Genomic DNA, 27,410 nt, shown 5'->3' with positions numbered 1-27,410 from the left:
ACTTTTTGATGAAGCTTGGCTTCTTCACCTATGGTTTTGAGACTTCCCAGTGGCCATGAAGACATTGTTGGGAGGTGCTTCTCTTTCCAGCAGCCAGAAGCAGCCTCCCTGCCTCTTCCTGTTTCAGGGCTTCCCTCTGGGGCTGCCCACTTGATTTCTGTGTCCCGTCTGAGCGACGCCTCTGGCCTTGAAGACCAGCCGTGACCCACCTGCTCTTGGCCCAGTGACCGACGAAGGCTCCCCTGTCTCTGTCAGACCCACCCACATCTGGGTGAACCCCTGGGTTCTGTGGATGGGATGGCCTTCTGAGAGCCTGCCATTCACTTGGATCTCAAAATGCAGTGTCCACCACAGATACGTTTTCTGTCCTGGCAAAAGGAAGGTACCTTCCTTGCTCAGCATGAGTTTTCGGCTTTCCAGGGCTCTTTCTGGTGCAGAAATTTAGATCTTGGATGTTTCTTCTTCTTGTGACTCAGTCTTATCGTATCTATCCTCTGCACACTGTGGCATCTTGTTGTAACTTCCCGTTTATCCTACAGCGACACGTGAGAATGCATTTTTTGAGGAGTTAAAACCCAGCAGGTGTTGTCAGAAGCTTGAGTGTTTGCTCTTTAGTAACCGTGTCCGGTGGGATGCGTAAATGAAATTACTGGAAGTCCTGAAGAGTTTTTTTTCCCTGGATCCTTGGTTTTAGCTTCCTCACCTTATTTGGATCAAATTAAAGAAAGAGCAGTAGGGATAGTCCCATGATTTATCTCAGAGAGAAGGAGGTCTAGTGCCAATACCACCATGTTTTATTTTTATTTTTTAAGCACTTAAGACTCTTTGCACTTACCTCGGGAGTGTATCGATTAACCTGCTAGCTCTCCACACCCCTCCCCACAAGGATGTAAGCTCCTTGAGAGCAGAGACCTCGCCTGTCTTGTTCACTTCTGCAAGGCTGGTGCTAGAACAACGTCTGGCTCATAAAGAGCAGCTGAATAAATGTTTGTGCTGCATAAATAAAATCCATCTGTTCTCCTTTGAAGGACTTTTAAGTCCCTTTGGGATGGGCAGTAAGGCCACTGAAACCACGGCACCAAGCTCAGTGTCTCCGATGGATTTGGAGGCGAGACTGGGTAGGGTTATGCAAAGAGATGTTGAATTTGCAGAAGGTCTGGGTTTGAATCTTCACTCTGCCACTGACTTATTTGGGAGACCCCTCTGAGCCTCAATTTCTTTATCTATACACGAGAGATAATAATTGCTCCCCAACACACACACATACTTTGCAATCCTTGGGTGAAGAATGTATGAAAAATGCATTTTAAACCGTAAAGTCTGCAAATGAGGGGGAATTACAAAACCATGGCCTTTCTCTTCCTTATTTTTTGCTGCACGTGAAGCCAGGTGCCCCTGCCTGCCTCCACCTCTGTTAGAATTGGGATATCCTGTGGCTGCCCTCTTGAGATGCTTTATCTGTTAAAGTGAACTAAGGAGCCGATGCTTTCTAGGAGTTCCATCTGCCCCAATTCCCTAATGACCTTGGTGGGGGTGGGGTATTACTGGCACCTAGGAAAGCACACTTCCGGCTCAGGCCTGGCCTCGGCCCCTGTGCCACTGGTGAGCACGGCAATTCACCAAGCATCTGTGAACTCCGGGAGCTATAGCATCAAGGGCTGCTTGACAGTTTTTCTCTCTTTCCAGGAGGCTGCTGAAGAGTGAACTTGGATCGTTCATTACAGACTATTTTCAGGTAAGCTGCGTGGGTCTGAGCTTGTGTTATATTGTGCACGTGGGTACATGTACCTAAAGGAGTGACCGATACTGTACACCTGGACATGCCTTCAACATCCAAAATTATGTATCCCGAGTTCCTACTACATGCTGGGCATTGCAGTGCAGCCCTACTGCGTGCTGGGCACTGCAGTGCAGTGACAGTGGAGGCGTACAGGGCAAGCGTGGTCCCTGCTCTTATGGAGACTATAGCCTCAGACAGCGGTTCTCAGGCTTTTTGGTCTCAAGGACCCCGTTACGCTCTTAAAAATGATCATTTATTTGGGTTATCTCTATGTATTTTCACCATATTAGAAATTAAGCCTGAGAAAATTTACTGTGTGCCTTAATTCATTCAAATAATAAACCTACTACATGTTAGCATAAACGGCATTTTTATGAAAAATAACTTTCTGAAAATAAAAGGATAGGAGAGTGGTATTGTTTTATATGTCTGCAAATCTCTACCTGTAGACTGGATCCTCATATCTGCTTCATAGTCAGTCTATTGTGATATTGCCCATCTGGAAAATATTGCACCTAGTCTCTGGAAAATTCAACAGTACACTCAACGGAGGATGCAAGGCAAATAACAGCTTAGTGTTGTTAAGGAAATCGTTTTGACCATGTGAAAAAGGTCTGGGTGATCCCTCAGGAGACCCCAAACCACACTTGGAGAACTGCTTTCCTAGTGCCATTCCCTCCCACTCCGTGTATGGTACCTAATTGAGTGTAATGCTATGTCCCTTTAGCCAAGTTCTTTCTTGTCACTAAGCCTCTTGGTCTGTTCTGTTAAAGATAGAATTGAATCAGATAAGCTAACATCCCTCCTGCCTAGACACTGTTGTTAGGCAGCTAATGAGTTCAAGATTCCAGGTGCAGTCAGGATGGTCTCTAATCCACTGACACGAGATGCCTTCCTGACTCCATCCAAAGACACGTGGTGGGAAGTCCCCACACAGAGTTTTTTCAATAGTCAATACTATAGTACTGCAGGATCCATGGTTGGTTGAATCTGTGGATACAAAAAAACCTCAGATACGGAGGGTCAACTATAAATTATATGCAGATTCTCGACTACACGGAGGGTTGGTGCCCCTAACCCCTCGCGTTGTTCAAGGGTCAACTGTATACATATTTGTTATTCTAAAGTGTAATCCATCCCTTTTAATGGGAAGGTGACATAAAAATCCATAATAAATTGGTTTCAGGTTGGTGATATTATTCTGTATCCCAGGTGAGCATACTTTTAAGACAGTTTAAAGAGTTTTTAGCTTTTAAAAACAACACAGGCGTCCTTCCATTTTCTTTCCATAAATCAGGAAGCTTAAACTTTTATGTGCACTTTAAAAGAATGACAGATGTCAGTTGTTTCTCTCTCACATGCACACACACACCCACACACACCAGAAAATGACCACTTGGCCACTCTATATCTGGACAAAGCAAGACCCAGCAGAAGCCTGGAATTCAATCAGGGCAAATGTCTCAGCTGCTTGAAAGAAAACCCCTGTCCAGGGAGAGACAAACAAAGATTAAAAAAGAGATAATTAGTCACAAATGTGAATCATTTCAGTTGCCCTCGACTCAAAGGTCAGTCTTGTCCTCACTCTCTTCTCTTGCTGTCTCTAGTGGTTGAGTTTTAAATCCAACTACAGAGAAGTGGTTTTTCAATCCCTCCTGGTGAAACCTGCCAGCCCAGCTGCCTTCCTCATTGACATTTAAAATAGACAGGGTTCTGTGTGGTTTCAGTCAAGTTTGAAATGTCAGTCATGTCTTGGCTTTGGGGGCTACCCCTCGGATGGGTGGGGAAGGGCATTTGGGTGGGGATTTATTTATCTGGAAAGCCCTGAGGTTTTGGGGGCAGTAAGTGCTGCTTACAAAGTATGCCAGACACTTAACAGCTGGTAACCACATGTCATTTTTTATCGAGTGCTTAATCAGAGAAACTGCTTGGTGAATATCGAGTCTCTTTCTGGGGGTGTGGGGTATGAACTGGTTTTCACAGTCTTGAATCTGGGTTTTTCCTTAGTTTAAGGTGCTAGACTGGAGAAAAGCCTATCCTAGACACTGTTTATTAAAATGTAGGTTTTAAGTCTCATGTAGGCACAGAGCCTTTTTAAAAATGTGTTTGGTTCTCCAGTCCCTAGAAATTACCTAGCACATAGTAGATGCTCAATAAACTTTATTGGGAGAGAGGGAGGGGTTGCCCACCACAGATACATGAGAGATTTTAGGAGTTGCACACAATGGTATTAAATAACATTCGCCTTTGTGGTAAGTGTTTCCTTTCCTTATTTTCCTTTAGCACTTCTGATCGTGCCAGGGAGAGTCTTCGTTTGTGCCATTGTGTCTGTTACACTTCTGCAAGACTTGGTGATCTCTCTTGTTTAAGGAAGAGAGAGCAGGTTTCAAAATTAGTGTCTTCAGCTAGAAGCAATGTCTAATTAGGATTACATAACATCTTTTTGTTGAGATTGAGTTGATCCTTGAGTTACATTCAATTTATGGTAAATGGTGTTGCTGTGGTTTCTTTTATAAACATATTTATGTTTTTAAAAAAGTGGATTGCTTGAAGAAAAATAGTATACAAAGAATAATAGTGTATGTGGCCCTGGCTGTGACCAAGTGGTGAAGGTGGTTCAGGAGAGACTCAGGTGTGGAAAGTCCTTCGCTAGGCACCCTTGAAAATGGGCTGGTTTCAAAGCCACACCAAGAAGAGCTTTTCAGATGAAGAGGGAAATCCAGGAGGCAAGGCTGATAGAGGTGACCTCAGCCTTCACACTCAACTACCGGATGTAGTTTCAAGAGGGAAAGTCAGAATGGGCTCCAGAAAGAACATTCCTCCAGCAAGGAGGAGAGGGGAAGGTCTGGGGACAAGTGAGGAGCAGAACCAGGGGGGTGGACAGGTAAGACCCAAATGCCATGGACGTGGCTGTTGGGGAAGGTGACGAGTGGGTTCCTCCGTGTGGAGGATGAGATGGCCACTCCCCCCCCAACCCCGCCTGGACATCTGGACTCAGCAATGAGGTCTGTCTCCTGGGACCCAGACCCCCCACCCCAGAGACTGCTACCTGTAAAAGCCATCACCGTGGCTCCGCTTTTGAAAGTGAACATTCTCATTTTGCAGCTTTGAAGAAAGACTCACAGAAAGATTGTCTTCAGTGAAGAATAATGAAAATGACCCGAGGTGAGGGCAGGGGCAGAGCAGGCGGAAAGATGGTGCTTATCTTGTGTCTGCACACAGAGAAGACAGGCTGTTTGATTGACAAAAGCACAGATAGATTTCCATATTACAGAGGCCAGAAAAATCTTTGACATTTCCAGTATTGATTTTCCTTTTTCCTCCGTCTGTTTTGAATTGCACCCAGAAGGAAAATTGGGGTTTCCGACAGGAACTCTATATCCTAGAGACAGCTCTGCGGGGTAATTGGTTCCTTTTATCTTTGGAAATGGTTGACAGGAAATGCTCTGCATTTTTCTCTTACCTGATTAGGTGCCTTGGTGGTCCGGGGCCTGGGGATGCGAGAGGTGGCAGATCATACTTTCTGTGCTTCTGCATCTGCTGGTTGTGTTGTGTCTGTCGAATGCTTTCCCCCAAGCCCAGAAAGTTAAATTATTTTTGGTGGAACTAGAGTTTCGCTTGATACAGAGACTCAGTTTGTAGTCAGTGGCTTTGAATAAGATAGAACCTAAGAAAAGGAGAAATTTGGCCACCATACTTGTCAGTAGGGCACGGATGATGTAAATGTTTGATGTAAAGGTTTCCATCTACTGCTCGTATCTGTGGCAGTCACAAGAGGCCACTTTCCCCTTAGCTCATCATTATCAGAGAAGATTCATTAAGGGCGTGTGGCATGTGGCAGGGAGCTGAAGGAGAGACCCACAGAAGCATCCTGGTCACCATGGAGTTTGAAATTGAAGTGCAGGGAGGTAGATGCATCCGTATAGGGGACACACGGCATCGTGTTAACTGAAACCCCGAGTGGATGGTAAAGGCTTAAAAACAGGCCCAGTATAATCTTTACTATTCTTTAAGATTATCAATCTTTATTATTAATAATAATCTTATTATTTAAGATTAATAATGATCTTAAAGATTATTTTAATAATCTTTAAGATTATTAAATAATAATCTTCTTTAATCCACCTGGGAAGGCTTCTAAAACAAACGGGATTCCCAAAAGGGGAAAAGAGATAATTAGGTGGGCAGAAGGTAGTAAGGCACAATTCCCATATACTCTGCTTTGAAGGTAAAATTGGGGCCAGTATACAGAGGGACTTTGAACAAGAGGAGCTGGGCTCCAGTGAGAGGACAAGCAAGAGGGGAGAGGATGATGTCTTTAGGTGAGAAGGTCGTTAGAAGTTGCATCTTGCATTTGGCCAGTACTTGGAAAAGAGGCCTTGGGGAGTCTGTGAACATTGGGATGGCTTAAAGCTCCCCTTGGCTGTTGAGAGGGGAGAGAAAAGGTGCTAGTCTGGGGGCTGCCAGGAGGACCCCTGGATGCTTCAGGCTGCCCTCCTCGGCAATTACTTGAATTTTATGCAATTATTTGAATATTTTTATTGGACTTTCCTGCAATTTTATGAAGAAAAATGGAAAAATGAGTCTTGAAATTGATAACCACTGATCTTAATATAATTGAGAGAAGGATGGAGATCAATGGGTATATGCGGAAATGGCAACTCTTTGGCCTCATTGTACTGAGGTTATTACACATTCCGTTGTTAAGGAGGGAACATGTAGGTACAAAATGCTGCAAATATATCACCTGAAGACTAGCTCTGAAAATGAGGTGTAGTTAGGGATTTTATCATCCTTTTTGGCTCTGTGGGAACAGAACTCCCCCTGATATCAGGTAAGTGTCTGGGTCCACATGGGTATGTGTTTTCAGGAACCCATAATGGATGAAATTGGGTGACTTCCAAGTAGACTAGGCCGGAAATGGCAGGAGACAGGTTTAGGGAACCATTGGGGGAAGGAATGGAAGGCAGGGGTAGATGCTGGAAAAGTGGACACATCCAAATACGTGGAAACATCCAGCAACTCGGTGGCCATAAGAAGTAAGGACTGAGGTAGGAGGTCTGAGAAATATTTGTTAGACTTGGAAAGCAACGGGCGACCTTCTTGGAGGCTGTTTCACAGCTATAAGGAAGACTAAAATAGCCATCATTGTAACAACAGCTAATATTTTCAAGCCTTTATGTGCCGGGCATTGTTCAACAGTTCTGAGCGGTTGGTTCTCAAAGTGTGGTCCCTGGACCTGCGTCTTCAGCATCACCTGAGAATGTGTCAGAAAAGCAAATTCTCAGGCCCCACCTCAGATGAACTGAGTCAGAAGCTGAGGGGACTGCGGCCCAGCCGCCTGTGTTTTAGCAAGTCCTCTGAGATTCTCATGTGTGCTCAAGTCTGAGAACTGCTCTAAGCATCCTTCCTGCCATGTATTCCTCCTGACAGCTGATGGGGAAAATTTCATTATTACCGTTTAGCATATACGGCAGCTGAACCTGGGTAAAGGAAGGTTATCCACAATCATACAGCTAGTAAAAGGTAGAGCGGAGATCAAACCCAGGCCATCTGGCCACAGAAGAAAATCTTTTGGATTATACTTTAAATATTAAAAATGCCTGGAAGATATCCCCTGAAAACCCCAGAGAAGAGAAGTTTCAGTGCTTTTAAATTTAATTTTACTTTATTTTTTTAGGATCCAGCAAAACAGACGTGGGACCATTTTCCTGCTTCCTTGTAAAATAACTTTGAAAAAAGCCCAAATTCACCCTTTTAGTGAATTTTACCCTTTTACCAGCGAAATGGTGCTAAATGAAGATTAAACTTGTACCAAGTTTCAAATTTTCTTCATTCCCCATCTGGGGCTTTCTCTCTGGTCTCATCACACCCACACACACAACCCCAGGACTGGTTTATTAAGAACTCTCTGGTCCTGGGGGTGAGTTGTGTTTATAAGACTTTTTGTTGCTTATCTAGGAAGGCATCCAGGTTCACAGGAAATGTAGACATCCTAAGAGATGATGGCTGTACTTTCAAAGTTACAGAAGAGAAAAAAAATGGAGGTGGCCCATGATTTCCATCACTGGCTTGGTGCCAACAACAGCAACTTTTGCAGACATTGCTATCCCTGGAAACAAATGCCTAGAATGGAATTATTGGTGAATACAAGTTCTCAGTAGGCAGAGTGACATGCTGCCAGACACCTCTGGGATGGGAAAGAATGTCTCATTTGGGAATAGCATCCACCTGGGAGCCAGGTGTACGCCTTGCCAGACATCACATATGGTAGTGGAGAGGGAGACCCCAGGAAAGTACTTTTGGAGAGGCGGAAGTTGAGAAGCTAGTAGCAGGATTGGGCAGCAGCAATGACCCAGCTGGTTGGAAGCTTTGGTGGAACCCAGTTACATGGCCTGAAATTGCCAAGCCAGCTGCCCCCAGTATCTGAGCCGAGTGGATCTCATCTACTTTCCCTTGTGGGCAAGGGCATTGAAAACCTCTCCAACTGAGAGGGCAGAAGAGTGTGATGCCTAAAAGCACCAGCCTTTCTGCCAGGAAGGTCTGGATCCCAGTCCTTGCTAGAACACTTACTGGCTGTGTGACTGTAGGCATGTTACTTAACCTCTCTGAACCTCAGTCTTCTTAGTGGTAATCTAGTTGTAATCGTAGTACCTACCTCAAAAGGTTGATGCAGTGACTAGATGAGATGACGTATATCAAGTGCTTTGTACAAAAAGTGAGCAGTGAATGAATGATAGCTGTTCACCTTAGTATCTTTTTAATCATTGTTGAAGTAAACCAGAGTAATATCCTGGGGGAAAGATTGGGACTTTGGATTCCAGCCAACCTGGGTGCAAATTCTGGTCTCACATTTGCTAGTTGCTTCTCTGAACCTCTGTTTCTTCATCTATATAAAGGGGATAAGTTTGTGGCAAAGGTAGAGTGAGATAATGCATGAGAAGGGTATAATACAGTGCCTGACAGAGAGTAAAAAACCAATAAAAAAAACTCCACCGTCATTCTTTGTGTTCTCATTATTATCATCACTGCTAAAGCATTAGAATTGACAGGTGGCTGGCAGCCTTAAGCATTTACAGAATTCCTACCTTGTGTGGGAATAGCATCATTCTCCTCACCCCCTAGCTTGTTGGTTCCCCCTTTTCCTGAGTCCTTCCGGCCGGGTCGAGGAGGAGCCTGCTTGACTGAAGATGCATGTGGTTGACATTGACAAGCCCTGCACTACAGCAGCCCACCCTCTCCTCTGCCAGCCTCGCCTCGTCCTGCCCACCCTCCGTGATTACCCAGGATGAGCTCGGTCCTTCCAACCCACTGAAGGCTCCATGGTTTTGGATGCCTTTCCACAGACATCCTTGTTTTTTGCATTTTTCCTTTGAGCCTTGTTCTTCTGTTGGCAGCCCGTTTTCGATGTCTTAATAAAAACAGATAGGTCAGCTGTTTTTGACTTCCGGATCCTCTGCCACTTCCTTAGAGTGCTGTGTATTCCCCGTCCAAGTTCATTTGTGGGGGCTGCATGAAGTGACAACGGGCCCATTTCCTAGGTGGCTGCTATTGAATGTAACTGGTAATGTTAGCTAGTTACGTTAACGAGTAACGTTAACGTGTAATGTTCTTTGTCTTGAAGCCTTTGGGCTGGGGAGGTGATGCGGTTGGTACCATCAGGCAGGGAGTGGGACAAGAGAAAAGTCAGGATCCTCTCCAGCTCTGTTCCCATACATTTTCTCAGCACCTTCTACAGTCAGGCGTTTGTCTGGGGCTGGGAATACTGGCAGGTGAGGACAGACACTTCGAAAGACAAACAATGCAAGATAGCTGTCTAAATCCAGGCTGGTTTTCTTTTCTTTTTTCTTTCTTTTTTTTAGGTCTCAGCAGCCTTAAGCCCCACAGATGTCCAGTTGGTGTGTCCTTAGGTGAAGTGACCAGCAGACAGGGTGGGCTTCGTAATTTGCAGGGCCCAGTGCAGGATGCAAATGTGGCTCCCACCAGGGTGAGGAAGGTACTCCCCTTCCCACGGACCTGTGGCCACAACGCGTCGTGGACAGGGGGCCCCCAAGAGATTGTAACCTTGTTCTCGGTACATGCTCTCGGTACATAGCTCAGGGGTGGTCGAGAGGCCCCCAGCTGAGTCATCAGTACTCAAGCCAGAGCTCTGCCAGCCCAGGGCAGGGAGGGGGGGCTGCCACCAGGCCTCTCCCCAAGATGCCACAGAGCACCAGGGCCCGGGCCCCTGCCGACGCAACCCTGTCACCACCTTGGGAATAGAAGGATGGCAGTGGTGGGGCAGGGCAGGGGAGACCAGCAGGGTGGAGAGCAGCAATGGGGGTGTGGAGCAGGGGCCTGATAATCCCTCCTGGGGTGACTGTAGAAGGCAGGACCATGAGTGAGCTGAGGCTGGGCCCCTGCGCCGTGTTCCGTTTCCCCAGCAGGCTTCACTTACAAAACACAGATTCAAAGCTAAGACTATTAAGAAGTGAATGAAGATGCACCTGCAGAGCATTAAACCCCAAGCATGAGGCCCTTCAGAGCACCGGGCCCTCAGGATTACAGGGCCCTTTGGGGCATAGGGGGCCCGTGTGACTACAGATTCCCAGGGGAGAAAATGATTGGCTCAGTTTGAGACCCAGGTGGGGTGGAGGGCAGGCACCAAGCCAATCAGCTAAGCTGAAGATGCAGGCTAGATTCAAATGGTTCGAGCATGCGAGATAGGGAAGCGGGGCTTTGAGCCAGGCTGGCCCAGAAGATCCTAACTCACTTAGCACATGCCAAATAAAAGATGGAGACCGTGCTTCTAGCTGCAGTTTATTCAACTGTAAAATGAGAGCAAAATCTACAAAGCGTAGGGGTATAAACATTTTCAAGATGCTTTTGAAAGGTGCTTTAGCTTCCTGGAAAATATGTCCACCTAAAAATTATGGAAACTGTATGTGACCTGTTGATTTGGACCACAGGGCTGGGGAGAGGGGAGAATGACTAGATGATTTTTAAGGCCCCTTTTAAGTTTTTGTTACTGTTATTTTGGTCTAAGCTACAGAATTTCTATGCCGTGTATCATGAGAAATTTTAAAATGAATGTTTTCCATTTCTCCATAGTACACAAATAACTTCTTCTCCTTGAAAAAAAATTTTTTTTTGCCCCAAATGTCTCCTTGAAGGGGGAAGACATAGAAAAGAGGAGGAAGGAGAACCTAGGCCACTTTTTAAAGTTTATGTCATAAGATGCAAAGTAGTTTTTATCAAATGAAAATAAATACCATTTTTAAAATAAGAGCAAGGTGTACAAATGCATAGGGGTGTTAGAATTTTAAGGACCTGTCACTCCTGTCAGAGACTCACTGTCTCTCCTCTTACAAATATTGTCTTATCTTGATTTCTTAAAACCAAAGAATGGTCTGTAACATCAAAACAGGCAATAAATACTCAATATTTATTAGCTTCTCCTATGATCTAGGCACTGTTCTCAGAGCCAGGGGGACTAAATTAAGTGGTCCTCACTCCTAAGGACCTAAAATCCTAACACATAGGATATAGGGTTTGAATTAATTTCCGTTATTAACTAATGATATAACCTGGACTAGGCTTTTATTTCTCTCAGTGCCTTGGTTAGCCCCCCCTACCTTTAAAATGTAGATAATTACAGTGATGGAACAAAATTATGCGTCGTAGGGAGGAGTCTCTCTTACATTTGTAGGTGCATCTCAGAAACATGAAATTAAGGAGGGTTTGTAGGTGTTCTGGAAGAAGGCTGAGGTGTCCGTGTTGGCAGTAGAGGCGGTGACAGAGAACAATGCATGAGGAGTCCTTGCACGGAGTGCCAAGGGGACTCCCTGAGGCCCTTGTCTGGGCCAGTGAAAGGGACCCGGGCAGACACTTCAGACCTCAATTGGGATCTTTGCTCAGAACCATTCAGGGGGAGTGACTGCCATCTGGAAACACCTCCACCGTCCATTCCTGCCCAGCTCGGTGGCACAAAGTCCTGATTTGGATCGTTTCAGTTTGGTGCTGTGGTGTTTTCTTGCTGCTGGGATTCGTGTGCTTGGCTAGAAGGTAGAGAACACAGAGTTCCACCTTAAGTACCTGTCTGTTCCATGATTCCTAGTAAAGGAATTGATTTTTTTTTTCCTTTAACAGAGTTGGTAGACTCCTATAGGATGTCACTCTAACTTTGAGTTGGGGTTCCATCTTGAAACTGAAGGGTGGCCAATTACTTTTTAAATTAGGTTATAGCTTGTGAATTTTCATAGGATCTATAAACTCTGGTGTATATGTGTTAGTCACAGGAATGTGATAGTACCTTTGATCAAATACTTTAATATATTTGATGTAAGTCCATTCATTACTGACTCTCTTTACCTCCCACTCCTTTTGTGAAGATAGCTGGGCTAAAAGAGCAACTCTTGTCATCACTACCCAATTCCACTGATTACTGGGAACATAAAACACCGTGTGTGTTTTTGTGTGTTTGTGTGTGTATTTATAATGGTTAATTATTATAAGAACTTTATGATAATTGCTGTTGTGACGCCGTGTTGTAGATGAGGGACTCAAGACTCAGGGAAATGAAGTCCAAGGTCACACAGCTAGAAAGTCGCTGAGCTGGGACTTGAACCCCTGTCTGATGTCCAGGTTCTTTCTTCTCTGCCATGTATGCTCTCATCATCACCGTAACAGGGTTTAGGGTTTTATAAAGGAGAGTACTAAGAAACGCATTAGGTTTGGGGTAGGATATATACCACTGTGTATCCCCTACCCTATAAGCATAGGCCTTTGCTAATCTAAAGATGTGTGGTGAGTGGGGAGGCATCCTTACTCTCTGAGCTTCTGTGACCTTTGGAGGGGCTGCCCACGTCGTGTGGGACCAGCTGTAGCCTTCTGAGGGAAGGAGGGGTCTGGGTGGGAAGACTTGCTGGAAGGCAGCAAAGCGGAGTGGGCAGAACATGGCTTGTGCAGCTAGGAAGACCAGCTCTGTGTCCTGTGCTCCAGCCTCTCCCCCGACCATCAGTGAAGTCAGGGTAATGGCACCAACTTGACCGGACTGTTGGGGGGGTCAGAATTAGATGAGCTGAAGAATACGCTCTGATACGTGCAAAACACTCAGCAATTGTTAGTTGTAATTGCAAAGGGACTTCCTCTTTCCACAACTTTCCCACGCACACGCTCATTGACGGACCCACACTCACTGCTGCTTAAAATCTTGTGGGCAGTTTCTTTCATGCTAGCGTGAGAGCTTTAGCATTTTTATAAAACAAATCCATTATTTCTGCATGATTTCCCATTGCCTCCGTGCTCCCTTTTCTGAGTTTTACTCGAAGGGCTTGAAGGACATTGGGTGTCTGCCCTAGTCCTTCCAGAGAATTCAGCCAAGCTTGGGGCAGCCCATTCCCTGGTCGGAGGGACGGGGATGGCACTTGGGTTTGGCTCTCGTCTCCTTCCTTTGCTTCGGGCTGTCTCACTGATGCCTCCGGAAGCCTCGGCCTTCCTAGAGGATAGAAGGCTTTTTCAGCCTGGAGGCTTGAGCAGCGCCCGAGTGCCTGGAACCCTGTGCCCTCGCCCACTGGGAGTGGATCTGGGTTTGTCACGCGGTGAAGTAGCCCAACTCTTGTGTCCTTTGTTCTCTTTCGGCAGAACCAGCTTCTAGCAAAAGGACTGCTGTTTGTGGAGGAGAAGATTAAGCTGTGTGAAGGCAAGTACAAGGCGGCCCCCGTCCAGCGGGCCCCTGACTCAGCCTTTGATGCTCGGATAGCTGGAACGCTTCTGTCCAAGAGAGGCGCGTGCCTCACCCCGGCGGCCCCTTCTCCAGCTAGGGGGCAGCATTTCCGCCTGAGTTAGCCACTCACAGCAATGCAAGTCAGACTGTGTTTTGGGAACTGAGGGGGAATTAGGGTGGCCTCTTTGGAGACCCCCGTTAAGGGGGGTTTTCATGGGATGCATGCTGGTGGTCTCCTTTGAAGGGACAACTTATACTGCAGATCCTGCCACGCTGTTCCCTCTGGTTTGATCCAGGCTATTTCCTATTGGCCTTTGTATAATACTGTTTCTTGAGGTGGTGCATGTCAGGAGGCCAACCCACTTGAGGGACAGGAGGCTAAGCAGGCACCTACTCAATGAGGGGTGATTTACTAAACAAAGAAAAGGGCTCCCCTGGTGGCGCAGTGGTTGAGAGTCCGCCTGCCGATGCAGGGGACGCGGGTTCGTGCCCCGGTCCGGGAAGATCCCACATGCCGCGGAGCGGCTGGGCCCGTGAGCCATGGCCGCTGAGCCTGCGCGGCCGGAGCCTGTGCTCCGCAACGGGAGAGGCCAGCACAGTGAGAGGCCCGCGTACCGCAAAAAAAAAAAAAAAAAAAAAAAAGTGTTAGAGTCAAGCTGACAGGGTAGAAAGGCACTGAATGGATCTGGGAGGTGGTCAAAGGCAAGAGTCGGCCGACCCCATGGCTCCACCAACGGCTAATCTCAGCTCCCACCGATGTGGATCCTGGTGCAGCTCACCATCTACTTCTTGGGTAACTTTTGGCAAGTTTCTCGTTTCTTTGAGCCTTGGTTTTTTAAAATAATTTTTAAAATGATAAAATGGGACTAGGGATCGTAGGGAGTATAAGAAGTATAACTGGCATAGCTCCATACCTGGCACATAGTAGGTAAGCAAACTGGTTCCTTCCTTTTTTTTTTTTTTTTTTCCTATTCCAGCCTAGAGACCTCCATCTGTAGGTCAAGTTTACTTCTAGATTCAGACTTATCAGGCAGTAGGTCATTCCTTTTTTCTTCCCCTTCCCTGGGAGAGACACTTGTGTCCAGTGAAGTGTCTCCTAGAAAGACAAAGTAGGAAGAAACATGAGAAATGGACACTGCAAGGTCCCAGTGCCCAGCACACAGTGAGTGCTCACCAAACCTTTGGAAAATGAGAGGTTTGAAATTAACCTCTGTCTATTCAAGAACTGACTGAGCCTGCAGCCTTGTTTCCCTCCAATGCAACTACGCTGAGATTTTTTCAACCTTAGAGATACCCAGTAACCCGAGGCCTTATTTTTGAGTGACCGGCTTTGACAAGAGCTTCGTGGCCCTTTTGCGTGTTGGAGTTAGGCTAGTACACCAGTGTGAAAGGTGGCTGCCTGCCCGGTAGTAAGTCGTTTGGAGTTATTCCGTGCTCCTGGAAATGCGGAAGGCCAGCATTATGAAAGAGATGCTGAGCAAAACCAGAGTGTCAAGGACCCTTAAAAGGGAAAGTTGACTGTGTGTCATCCAAGTGACACTTAACATAGCTGCGCTCAGAGTGAAAACTCAGGCACAGAGCTAGACGGGATAAACAAAGGGCATCCAAGGTTCTGTGTTTCTGCCCCAAAGCACGACTAGAGAGCAGTGGGCCGGGATATTCTTGCTGGGTCCCTTCTTGTCCTGGGGTCTGGGTGGCAAGGTTCTTTCTGCACAGTGAAGGGGCAGGTGGGAACCTGTAAGGGTCTTTCACATCTTTAACCAGAACATCTCTACTTTTTCATTTTGTGTGTTACAACTCCAAGAAAGATTTTATTTGGATAAAAGGATTCTTTTGCTATAAAATAGAGTTTTGATCCATCTTATCACTGAACAACCTTTACTTTATTGACCTGGCTTGTACACATCCACTCTACCTGACGGCTGCAGAAGGGACAGAGGTAGCCCCTCATTATGTGCTACTCTTTCGTGGACAGAATATGCCTTGTTACTTTCCATAATCTTTTCTAGAGCGTTAGTGACCTTGGCTTTAAAGAAGTTTCTCATACCTCTTCTATATACCTCTGGTGATCTAAACTTCTATGGCAACTAGAGGACAGTTTTTATAGGACAGTCATCTAGAACCTCCCATCCAAACCCCTTTCATCTTTGCAGGGGGCTAAGGCCTTGACTTGTGGGCTGTTCTTGGAGATGGGGTCACCTCCTTCCTTTAAGTCTTTCTTCCCAGGGCTACCCTGTTTTGTTAGCCTGTGTCTCTCTGATGTTCTTCTCTGAACACTTTCCAAAACCTTCACTCCTCTCTGAGATTTGCAGCAGGTTCCCAGGAGAGGCGCCTTCCTGCTGCCAGGTTGAAGGATGACTTCAATGCTGATGAGTATTCCATCTTGGAGGTGAAGGGGAGTAAGTAGGCACCAGCACTGAACAGCAGGCTTCTCTGTCACTTCCTTCCAGTCGGGAGGGCCTCTGCTTATCTTTCTGATGGAAGACTTAGGATAAGGGCCATCAATAAAGGAGCTGGCATAGCCTTTTCTCCTTTGAGATACACTCTCCAGGTGTTGGGATTCACCTTGGTTTTAGGCACCAGGATGCCCTAACATTTCAGACCATCCTCTTGACTTCCTGACCTCTTCCCTGCAGTGAACTAGCCTACCTTTGAAAAGAGAATGGTGATTGATACATTCATTCAAACATTTATTGATTATCTCCTTTTTTTTTTTTTTTTGGCTGCGTTGGGTCTTTGTCACTGTGCGCGGGCTTTCTCTAGTTGCGGCGAGTGGGGGCTGCTCTTTGTTGTGGTGCGTGGGCTTCTCATTGCAGTGGCTTCTCTTGTTGCAGAGCATGGGCTCTAGGCGCACAGGCTTCAGTAGTTGTGGCACACGGGCTCAGTAGTTGTGGCTCGCTGGCTCGAGAGTGCAGGCTCAGTAGTTGTGGCGCATGGGTTAAGTTGCTCCATGGCATGTGAGATCTTCCCGGACCAGGGCTCGAACCCGTATACCCTGCATTGGCAGGCGGATTCTTAACCACTATGCCACCAGGGAAGTCCTTGATTATCTACTGTTTACCAGGTACTTTGCTAGGTGCTAGGGACACAGTGGTGAACAAAACTTCATAGGATTTCAGGTCCTCGAGGCCCTTACTACCTGGTAGTGGAGACAGGTATTAATCAAATCACCATTAGATATAAAACCCCAACTGGGACAAGTACTAAGAATACAATCCATAATAGGGGGATTTGGCCAGTGGGGGAGACTTTCTTGTGGAAGTAATGCTGGAGTTGAAAATATTAAGATAAACGGAGGTACGTTAGGCAAAGAGAGGAGAGCGAGAACAGTCTAGCCAAAGGAAGTAGAACGTGCAAAGGCCCTGTGGCATGGAGGGGGCATGGTGAGCACGAGGGGCTGAAATAAAAGTCGCAGAAGAGGATGAAGACACAGAAGAAGGAAGCAGACTCTCCCCAGCCAGATTGCCTATGCTGTGGTTTCTTTATCTAAGAGCAAAGGACAGTGTTGGAGCTAGCTATTAAGTCCTGCTCTGTCCTGTCCCATATTTGGGTTAAAAGGTAACCTCCTTCCACTCACCAGCCCTAGTATCTGCAAAAACCTATGCACTCGGTACTTGCCATTCATTCATTTAAAGATTTCCAAACATTGATTTACTGATGTGTCTGGCTAAGTGCTAGAAATAGAATGGTGAGCAGCACAGACAGGGCCGGGGCCTTCACTCCCATTCTAGTGGAGGAGACAGAGAGAAGTAAATGAGCGATTCCAACAACGTGTAATTAGCATACGGTGGGGGAAAGGAGAGGGTGCTGTGGATTTGCATTTCTCTCCAGTGTATTTCACTCTGACCTTTCAAAATCTGCACAGCTTTGGCCCTGCTAGCTACTAGTCACGCCCTCGTTCTGTTTTCTCTGCCAGCCACTGCTTTTGTTGTCCGTTAAATTAATAGATGGACAATACTAAATGACTCTTTCAAGATCGGCTCAGTGGAACTCGCCGTGCATTGCCAGACGCATCTCTCAGGGTCTAATCTTGGCTGACCCAGTTTCCCTGCCTCAGCTGAGCAGAGATAGTGCCCAGTCAGCTCTGTTATCTAGGTCATTAAACAGCAGGCACCGTGCAGGCTCTGCTCTGCCAGTGCCTGCCTTTCCTGCAGGTGCAAAGTCCCTCGAACAGCCTTCCGGTGGCTTTGGGTGACCTATGTCCATCTAGCCTGGGGGTGGCGCTTGGCCAGGGCTTGGGCTTCCTGATCCGGGGGATGAGGTAGGCATAGCGTCAGGAGGTGGGTCCCGCGTTTTGCAGGTGACTGTTCAGAGAGTAATGCCCTGCCGGTTACAGTGGGTGGAGGTGATAGTTTCTAAGCCCTCTTTCCATCTCTCTCAAGTGACAGCTCAAATCTAGACTGAAAAGCCAGTGTCTTAGTGATTATGAAAAACAAAATAATTTATAACTGTGCACATGATCTTTCTGGATTGTACGGGCAAGAGCACGGGTTCTGGAATCCCAGCTTGGCCTTCTACCTGTGTGACTTTGAGCCCAGATACCTGGCCTGTCTGAGGTAAAGTGGGGTAATAGCGTCTACTCGTGAGATAGCTTATAGATAAATAATCTAGCACAGGGCCTGATAATGTTGTAACCATTCTCGTGACGATAGCAGTTATGGCGTGCTTTTCAAAATTCAGCTCCCTTTTCTGGATTAAGGGAGAGAAGGCATATTTTCAGTCGAGTTTTCCCATCCAATCCCATGTTTACTGTAGTAACACTTGTGGATCAAAAGTAGGTAATGAGGGACTTCCCTGGTGGTGCAGTGGTTGGGACTCCATGCTCCCAATGCAGGGGGCCCGGGTTTGATCCCCGGTCAGGGAACTAGATCCCACGTGCACGCCGCAACTAAGAGTTCGCGTGCTGCAACTAAGAGTTCGTGTGCTGCAACTAAGACCTGATGCAACTAAATAAATATTTATAAAAAAAAAAAAAAAAGTAGGTAATGAGCTTCCTCTCACGACCGTCCCATGCTCCGTCTGACGTGGAACTGTCTCCTGGCCTCTCCTGCAAGTAATGACCAAGGTCTTTTCTTTCCTCCTCCCCTCCCATCTTCTCGCCCTCATGTAGGTGAAAATCGCATGGAGGTTCTGGCTGACGTCTGGGACCACTTCTTCACTGAGACGCTCCCCACCCTGCAGGCAATATTCTATCCAGTTCAGGTCAGTCTTACTGGGGAACATCCTCCTGCCGGTCTGGGCAGCCTGTCTCATTCCTTGGCCTTTGCCCCCTGGGGCCTGCCAGTGAATGGGGGAAAACCAGGGGATTGGGCGCTGCCTGAGCCGGCTCAGGACCTCGGACATCCTTGGAAGGCCACTCTGTTCTATAGTCAGCATCTAACCTCAAGCAACGAGCAGTGCCTGCAGACCTAGCAATTGGTAGGCGCTCTCTTCCCTCTTGGTTTTGAGTATGTCTGTATATTCTTGGAGTGGGTTGTTTCTTCTTACTTTTCAGAAGTAGGGAAGGTGGGGCAAGGAGACTTTTTCTTTCCTTTTCTTTCTTTTCTCCACCCCCTTCTTTGAAGCACAATTTTCTGGCACGTTTTCTGTGGCTCCCAAATTGTGGGAAAGGGACAATGTTCCTCACCCCTTGTAAGGGATTCCTGAATACGAGAAGGCCCATGATGTTGCAGAAAGAACTGGGGACCTGGAATCAGTAGCTGGGTTTGGGCAAACTCATTTCCTGTTTCTAGGCACAGCTCTGTTTCATCTCCTGCAGAATGAGGAATTTAGAGTAAAACCGAGTAGCATCTCTTATGCTTCTTATTCTGTGAGCTCAGCTCATTCTACCACATGCGTTGGTTTCCCTCTACCTTCCTGAAGGGGCCAATAGCAGGACTGGTCAGTGCCGGGTCAGAATGGACAGCTTCTCAGGCAGACTGACCAATAAATATTCCTCTCCAAAATGTATGTCTCTGTCACACGCTTATGCTGCTATGTGCTCACGAGCGCTCCTCCCACTGCGGTTAAGGCATCATATCTAATCAGGTTTGTTGAAGTGCAGGCGTGGGCGCTGCAACAATGCAGCCATTAGCAAAGGTAGGAATTACCTTGGACCAGAGGTAAGGGCCCACGTGCTTTGTTTGCTCTGAGTGGTATTTTAAAGGAAGTTGGAATTCTTTTAAATACATGTCAAATATTTAAAAATTGGGAGGTTATGCCTTCAGAGTCCATCTCCCAATTCAGGTTTGCCCCTAACAATTCCAGGAGAAGTGTCTGGCCTGCAGCGCACTGCTCTTTTCATCTCATCCTCAGCTCCACCCTGCACCCCTGCGAGAGGATTTGAAGCATTTATGTGGATGGTTCACTCCCTGTGTCCACAGACTTCTCCCTTCTCTGCAATACTCACTCTTCGGCCAACAGTGGGTCTTAAGAAGACACACCAGGGAGGTAGGGTTGGCAGATTTCGCAAATCAAAATACAGGATGCTGAGTTAAATTGCAGATAAACAATGAATAATGCAGTATTTGGGATATACTTATGCTAAAAAACGAGTCAAATTTAACTGGACAGCCTCTGCTTTATTTGGCAGTCCTACTGGAGAGGGAGTGTAGACCTAGGTCCCCCTTAGGACCATTTGGGCAGGGAACTCCAAGGTGCGGACACCCAGATGGATTTAGAATGGGGGGGAGGGATCTGAGTGGGCATGGCCCCGTGCAGTCATTGGAGGCCCAAGAGGGGCCCTCTTAGCCTCAGATCCAGGCAGGGGCCCAGTTGCATGAGTCTGAGGATGGTACTGTCCTGCTTCTCTTGAAAAATTCTAAGATCTAGCAAGGGTTGCTCTTGCCCCTGTCTGCCCCTCCCCCACACAATTTCCCAAGTGCTACTGCTGGTCCAGACACCCCACTCTGAGAACCCCTGAGTTAGGGACTCTTACCACTGGTAGTGACACCCCCAGAGGTGTCTGTTTGTCCAGCTAGGTCCTTCTCGCTGTGTAAGTGTCTGTGTGAGACCTGCTTCCTCACTGGACGATGTGTTTGCGTGCCCACTGTGTTCAAGGGTGTGGAACTTTGCTTGCCTTTTTCTGTCTTGTAAAGTGAAAGGAGTCCTGGCGATGAAGCGAGGGTACAGATACCTATGAGATAGAAAGTCAATGCCGAGTGCTGGGATGTGGTGCAAAGAATAGAAACTGTAGGACCTTGAGGAAAGTGGGGGGACTGCTGTCATTGGAGGTGGTTGGGGAAGGCAATCCAGGAGTGGTTAAGCTGAGCCTGTGAAGCATGGGTGGCGTGTATCTCTTGGGACTGGAGGGTAGGGGGATGTGGGGATGGCAAAACCTCTCTTGCCCATGTTTCTGTAAAACCCTAAGGAGTTGCAGGAAGTGCAAAACTTCCTTAAACCTTGGTCAACTTGAGGGATGGGAAGCTATGTCGTCTTTGGGAGGATACCCTAGTGATACCTCACCTCTACCAAGGTGATTTTTGTTGTGCGCTGTATGTATATGTGCAGAGGAGAGTCCAGGAAATGGGCCCTCCTTTCCCTTTCTGTTTTGGGAACCTTTAGGAGCTCTAAAATCAAATAGTTTAGGTTTGAGATCAGCTCTATCTTGGGTAAATTGCTGTCACTCTGGGTGTAGGGTTTTTCATCTGTGGAGCAGGTTTTAGAGTAGTATCTATCTCAGAGGTGGTCGTGAGGATTAAATGTGCCATTTACATCTAGGATATTGAGAATCAAGCCTAGCACATGGTCAGAGCTTAGTAAGGGTCACAGCTCTTATGATCATTAGTTACTGTTTTCACCCTCTGCCCCCAGCCTACATGGTTGAACAAGTCCCTTTCTTCTACTTTCCCCGTGATTTTTCTTCCTGTGTTTCTTGCATTTGCAGAAGAGTCTAACAGGTCCTGTGTTTCCTTCTTTGCCTGGCACATGATAGGTGAGCAGGTATTGAATGGGTGAAGCTGAGGAAGCAGCCTTGCCTGTAGGGAGGCGCTGTTGACCTTCCGTCTCGTTTCTCCTCATCTTCCTCCTTTCTGACCACTAGCACACCATGGCCCCCACTGTACGTGTCTTGTATCACCTTTGGGTCATCTAGGCAGGTTGAGTCACACCTTATCTGAAGTATAATTGATTTACAATATTAGTTTACAATGTTGTACAGCATAGTGATTCCATGTTTTTATAGATTATACTCCATTTAAAGTTATTATAAAATATTGGCTATATTCCCTGTGCTGTACAATATATCCTTGTATCTTATTTATTTTATACCTAGTAGTTTGTACCTCTTCATCCCCTACCCCTGTGTTACCCCTGCCCTCTTCCCTCTCCCCACTGGTAACCACTACTTTGTTCTCTGTATCTATGAGTCCGTTTCTGTTTTGTTACATTCACTAGTTTGTTGTGTTTTAGATTCCACGTGTAAGTGATAACACAGAGCATTCGTCTTTCTCTGTCTGGCTTATTTCACTAAGCGTAATACCCTTCAGTTTCATCCATGTTGTTACAAATGGCAAAATTTCATTCCTTGTTATGGCTGAGTAGTATTCCTTCGTGCGTGTGCGTGTGCGTGTGCGTGTGTGTGTGTATTTATATACACGCACCACACCTTCTTTATCCAGCGATCTGTCTAGGACATTTAGGTTGTGTTCACATCTTGGCTATTGTAAATAGTGCTGCTATGAACATTGGGGTGCATGGATCTTTTCGAATCAGCGAGTCACACCTTATCGTAAATGAGGCTTTTGTTCTGAAGGACAGGGGCCAAGTCTGTGACTGTTTGACAGCCCCCCCCGGGCCTTGCAGACACCTCGTTCCCCCCGACCATCCATTTGTTTTGCTGGCCCCCACGTGGTGGGTGGCAGATCCCGCCAGCTTTCACCTCCCGATGCTGCTGCTTCTTCTCTCCTGCCAGGGCCAGGAGCTGACCATCCGCCAGATCTCCCTGCTGGGCTTCCGAGACCTGGTCCTGCTGAAGGTGAAGCTGGATGACTTGCTGCTGCTGGCCCAGCCCCAGCTGCCCTCGTCCATCGTCCAGATGTTGCTCATCCTGCAGGTGAGGCTGGGCGGAGACATCACTGCAGGTTGAGGGGGAAAGGGCCCTGTGGCCAGAGCACCCTGGCTCAGTTTAGTGTCCTTTAGTGTCATAGGTCACGTTCCAGTTCATTTGTCCATTTGCTGTGTGTCCACTGTGCACCGTCAAGGTCCCTGGTGCTGTGCTGCGTGCTGGGATCCCGGGGGAAGCCAGAGGCACACTGCCCCGTCCTTCAGGGAGTGGACACCCTTCTCCCCCATCCTGTCATGTCAGGGAGCCTCGCGTTGTAAGTTACGACCAGAACCCAGTTCATCCCAGCTCAAGCCAGACCAGGAACCCACAGGAAAGGTCCTCAGGGGCTACAGCCACAAGTGAGACCACGTCAGCCCACAAAACTGCCAGCCTCTCTCCACTTACTGGTCTCTACTCGTATCTGGTCCACCTGGCTTCTCTCTGACCCTGCCTCTCCTGGCCTTCTTGGACTTGGTCTCTCTCTCTCTCTCTCTCTGCAGAGTTGCAGTCAGTGCTTCAGTTTGCGCCGACAAACGTGGCATCCCACGGCTTGCATGTTTCCACCAAGAGATGACCCAGGTGGATGCCTAGCATCTCTTAATCCCAATTCCAGATCAACGATAGGAAGATGAGCTAACCCTGGTTGGTTCCCGGCTATCTGCCAGGCGTGGGCCAAGGACTTAAAGTGTGTTGCTTTCTGAATCAGATAATCCGAACCTTATGAGCTGGACACTGTTGTTAGTGCCGTCTTACAGATGAGGAGACTGAAACCCAGGAAGTTTATGTGTTTGCCTGAGGTCCCACAGCACGAGGTAGTAAGATTTAGAACCATGTACACTCAGGGGAAAGACTGATTGGCCCAGCTCGGGCTACGTGACTCCCCTTTGCGCAATCGGCTAGGACCTTGAATAGGATCACATAGAATAAACATGGCCTCCGGGAGCCCGGTTCTGTGGATAGGGGTGCACAGTTCCAAGAAACAAGGCTTGTGGCCTAAGGACATCCCCAAAATGTGGCTGCTATGCCTCTCTGACCTCTGTACCAAGTTCAGATGCTGCAGCCTCAGCTCTGAGCCCATCCTCAAGGAAGACAGTTTCATTCTTGGTCATGGTGAGGTTCCCTGGCTGCCGTCTCGGTAGGGGTGGAACGTCAGGTGTGGAACCCCTGATCTCTCCCTCCCCACCAGCTGCTGTTTTCTTCCGGTTCTCTAACTGGGCCATCCTTCTGGGCCTTCTCCCCCTTTCCTGAGGTCAGAGAGGAGGAAGGCTTACCTAACAGAACAAGAGGGGGTGTCATTGGCTAGAATACCAGGTCAAGTATTTTTATGAAAAGGAAGGAGAAGGAATGGGGATAGGAAAGCATGCGTATGCAGCTCAGGTCTGTGAAGCATAAAATAGGGCTTGGGTCCTGAAGAAGGAGTCTAGAAAAGGAGGCCTCTGGGATTCGGAGAGGAAGATTAGGAAAGGAAAGTTGGGCTTCCACACTTCCATTTCCATTTATATTGTGGGAAGTCGGGCAAGGAAACAGTCTCTGTTTTCCCATTTCACAGATGAGATGGAGGTTCAGAGAGGTTGGCAAACTAACTCAAGGTCACGTGCCGATTTGTAAGAGAGCTGGATTTGTCACCCATTCCTCAGCTCTCGCTCTTTCTACCTTCCCACCTAGCCTCTCCCGGCTACCGCTGCCTCCCCTCCCGCAGCCTCCCAGGGTACTTGGAGACGCCCCATGAGCTTCTGAGATGGTCTCTTTAACACAGGACATTTGGCCTCATTTCCCCGAGGGCCTCCTGGGACTGGTTCCCTGGTCCATGTTCTTCTACACTCTGGGAGCCAGGAAGCCGGAGGCGGGAGTGTGACAGTGACAACGGCAGGTTTCTCCCCAGTCCAGGTCCAGCTCCTTGGGTGGCAGGGGCGGCAGCTTCTGGATCTGAATGGAGCGTGCAGGTTGTACTACCCTGGGACCATTCCTGCTACAGGAAATTCAGGCCCCAGTAGTTAGAATTGCTCTGCTCTCTCCCTGGGCCCCTACTTCCCACAGCGCCATGAGATCTGGGGCTGGTTTTTCCCTGCCTAACTCATATGGAGAAAAGAGCCATTTCTCAGGCCATCTCTCCCTTTCCCAGTGCTTTTCCAAAATGTCCCTGAACAAAGCCCTCCCTCCCCAAAATATACAAGGGTTTCAAACTACTGCGGGCCATGAACTCCTGTCCTTAGGCTATCCAGGAAGAGGCTGAGCCAGAGATCTTGACCACTGTGGAGATCCGGTTCCCCCTGGCAGTGGCAGACAGGTCTGAGACCATCCTAGAATGGTCCCTTCCTAGGGGACCCGCCAAGCCAAGCAGGAGTGCTCCCTGCCGGGCCGGCCCCCAGGGCCCCCAGTCTCAGCAGGGCCCCGTGCTTGGTTTAATTATCTCCTGTCGCCATCGGGAAACTCTTTAACAAGTTTTGAACCAGGAACCCCGCGTTTTCCTCTTGCACTGGGCCTTGCAGATACGTAGCCCGTCCAGTGGCCAGGCCAAGGGCTGAGGGCAGCTCCCTCCTAGAGGGCTGTGTGCAAGTCAAGTTCTCAGCCCAGGGAGAAAACCACCCAGCTCCGGATCAATGCATTTGTTAGTTAAGCATTTTCTTCCCACCTCCTTCCTCTTTTCCTTATTCTGTCATCCCTCTCTGTTTAGTGCTTAGGAATTGTAGAGGGGGAGAGGCTTAGATAAGAAATATCAAGGCATTAAAAAAATGAGAAAAAAAAGTTTCCTCAGCTCTGAAACCCAACCAAGGTGGTTTTGGGGCTGAAACTGGTCCACTTTTGAGGCCGGGGGTGGGTCTCTGGGAGCATGAATAAGGCTCCCTGCGCCCTTCTGTTGCCTGGAGGATCCCCTTCCATTTGGGCAGATTTGTGTGTGAAGCATCTTATTTCCACTGCTGGCCTTTCCCAATGCTTCAGCTCCTGCTAAGCAGTATTGGAACCTGGGGGCGTGAAAAACCACCAAGTCGTCTCCCCATCATCACCCACTTCAAGCGCCAGGTAGCCCCACTTGCATTTTCTCTTCATTTCTTTTCCAGGCCCTTCCCAGCCCTAACTCCCAAGTCTTCTGCATCACAGCCCCTCCTCAGCCTCCTCTGTGTTTCCTTAAGCTTCCCCCTCCCTCCCACTGCCCCCAGCCACCTCCTTCGCACGGTGATGGAGCTGACGAGGGACCACGTCAGCCAGTTTCCTTCGGGGCTTCTTACCCCTCACCCAGCGATCTCCAGCCTGTAGGACTGGCCCTTCCCCCTTCATGGCCCAGCCTCCAAAACTCCAGTGCAGTGGAGAGTTTTCACTTTTCGAGTGAGGGTGACATAAAACCTATTCCGCGTTGAGAATTCGATGGGACCACCCTTTGGGCTGAGCATAGCCCCCGCAGAGCCTTGTCTCTGCTCCCCTGCAGCACCTCAACAAGACCACCTGGCTTCCAGGGCTTTCCAGTGAGAAACTGAATTCCCTTGGAGTCCGCTGGTTTTCTAGAAAACCTTGGTGACCTTCTGGCTCCTTTTAGCTCTGAGGACTCCTGTCGCGCTGGGCTTTTGAACTGATCCTTCATCTTGGTGCTAAATGTGTGTCTAGTTCCACAGTGACACCCCCTTTCTTCTACTGTTCTGGACTTCTCCAAATTCTGTTCCCCTTTCTTTTCGAGCTAATTAACAAGGGGCAGTAAGACGGGCTTGGAGCCAGACAGCTTGTGTTCTGGTCCCAGGTTTTTGCCGCTGTCCAGCTGTGTCTCCCTGGGCAAGTTACATGAGCTTTCTGGGTCTTACTTAACTCATGTGTATAAGGCAGATGATGAGGGCTGTTGGGAGGCCTCTGTGCTCTGATACACATGAAGTGCTTATATAAAGCGCCTGTGTGCCCTGTGTGAAACAGTCATTGTGACAGTGCGGGTGAGAGTGCTACGGTTGGAACCACTCAGACCTCAGCCCTGGAGCTGGGGTGGGGACAGTTCCCACGGGCCCCTCATCGGGGTGGGATCCAACCGCAGAGGCCACGGTGCTCTCCGTGCGCGGTGCTGGTCACTGCCACCCATTACAAGGGCCTGAGGCTTCAGTCCTGGCTGTCCTTCCTTTCAGCCACAAGGATGCGGCCTGCCTTGAATAGAGTAGGAGGGTAGTCGGACTTTGACTGACCTTTGTCTCTCTTGGGTGTTTATTTCCAGAGTGTCCATGAGCCCACAGGCCCAAGCGAGGGTTATTTGCATCTGGAGGAGCTGGTGAAGCAGGTCGTTTCTCCTTTCCTCGGCATCAGCGAGGACCGCAGCGTCTCAGGCCCCACGTACACACTGGGTAAGGGGCACGGCTCTCAAGCTGCCAGGAGCCTCCGTGGCAATGATACCAGCTATGTCTTACCGAGCCCCGATTATACCCCAAGCCCTTTGCTTCCCATGTGCGTCGTGCAAATCTCTGCACGTCCATCGCTCGTGTTTCCCGCTGGCCTGTGTCTCGGTAACCTCCCCTCTTGGCAGTTCCTCCCAAGGCACTGTTACCGTACCTCCGTGGCGGCGCTCGTTTGATCCGCATCTTTGATCTTTTTCGGTGCCTGCGATGTTAATTTTCCTGTATCTCATACCAGAAACAGCCTTACTGCACCCCATCCCCCCATGAGTGGAAAAACCACCAGTGATGAATTTCCCTTTGAAAGCAGCTCAGAATGTGAAGCCAGCTCATTGTGTGTGTGGCTGGAGGTACAGCTGCTGGCTGCCCACTACATTTCTATAGTTACCACCGGGGCCTTCACACCAAGGACAGGGGCTCCTGGACTGGGGGACAGATCCCGTTGTGGCCTTTTTCAGTGACTGTAAAGCTAGCATTCAGGCTCTGTACTAGTCACCCTGGCGAATCTAGAGATGACTTGGGTCTGTTCCTTCTCTCAGGGAG

General features: G+C 48.1%; 1 protein-coding gene across 9 annotated transcripts in view; it reads left to right on the top strand.

Moving 5' to 3' along the window:
* PRR5L (proline rich 5 like) overlaps positions 1-27,410 on the top strand; it is a 73,741-nt gene that overhangs the window by 35,434 nt on the left and 10,897 nt on the right. For 7 of the 9 annotated variants that reach the window (XM_033410828.2, XM_033410822.2, XM_033410839.2 and 4 more), the window contains 6 exons: positions 1,687-1,735; positions 13,403-13,460; positions 18,595-18,686; positions 19,731-19,913; positions 22,375-22,515; positions 26,693-26,819. In XM_033410828.2, coding sequence (XP_033266719.1) covers positions 1,687-1,735; positions 13,403-13,460; positions 18,595-18,686; positions 19,731-19,913; positions 22,375-22,515; positions 26,693-26,819 — 650 coding nt within the window. The remainder of the gene's footprint in view (positions 1-1,686; positions 1,736-13,402; positions 13,461-18,594; positions 18,687-19,730; positions 19,914-22,374; positions 22,516-26,692; positions 26,820-27,410) is intronic. The other 2 variants (XM_049712961.1, XM_004264015.4) reach the window with 2 other exon arrangements.

The sequence above is a fragment of the Orcinus orca genome, chromosome 8, assembly GCF_937001465.1.
Source record: "Orcinus orca chromosome 8, mOrcOrc1.1, whole genome shotgun sequence".
NCBI lineage: Eukaryota > Metazoa > Chordata > Mammalia > Artiodactyla > Delphinidae > Orcinus > Orcinus orca.
Note: the sequence above shows the minus strand (reverse complement) of the source record. Positions and strands in the feature narration are given on the sequence as shown.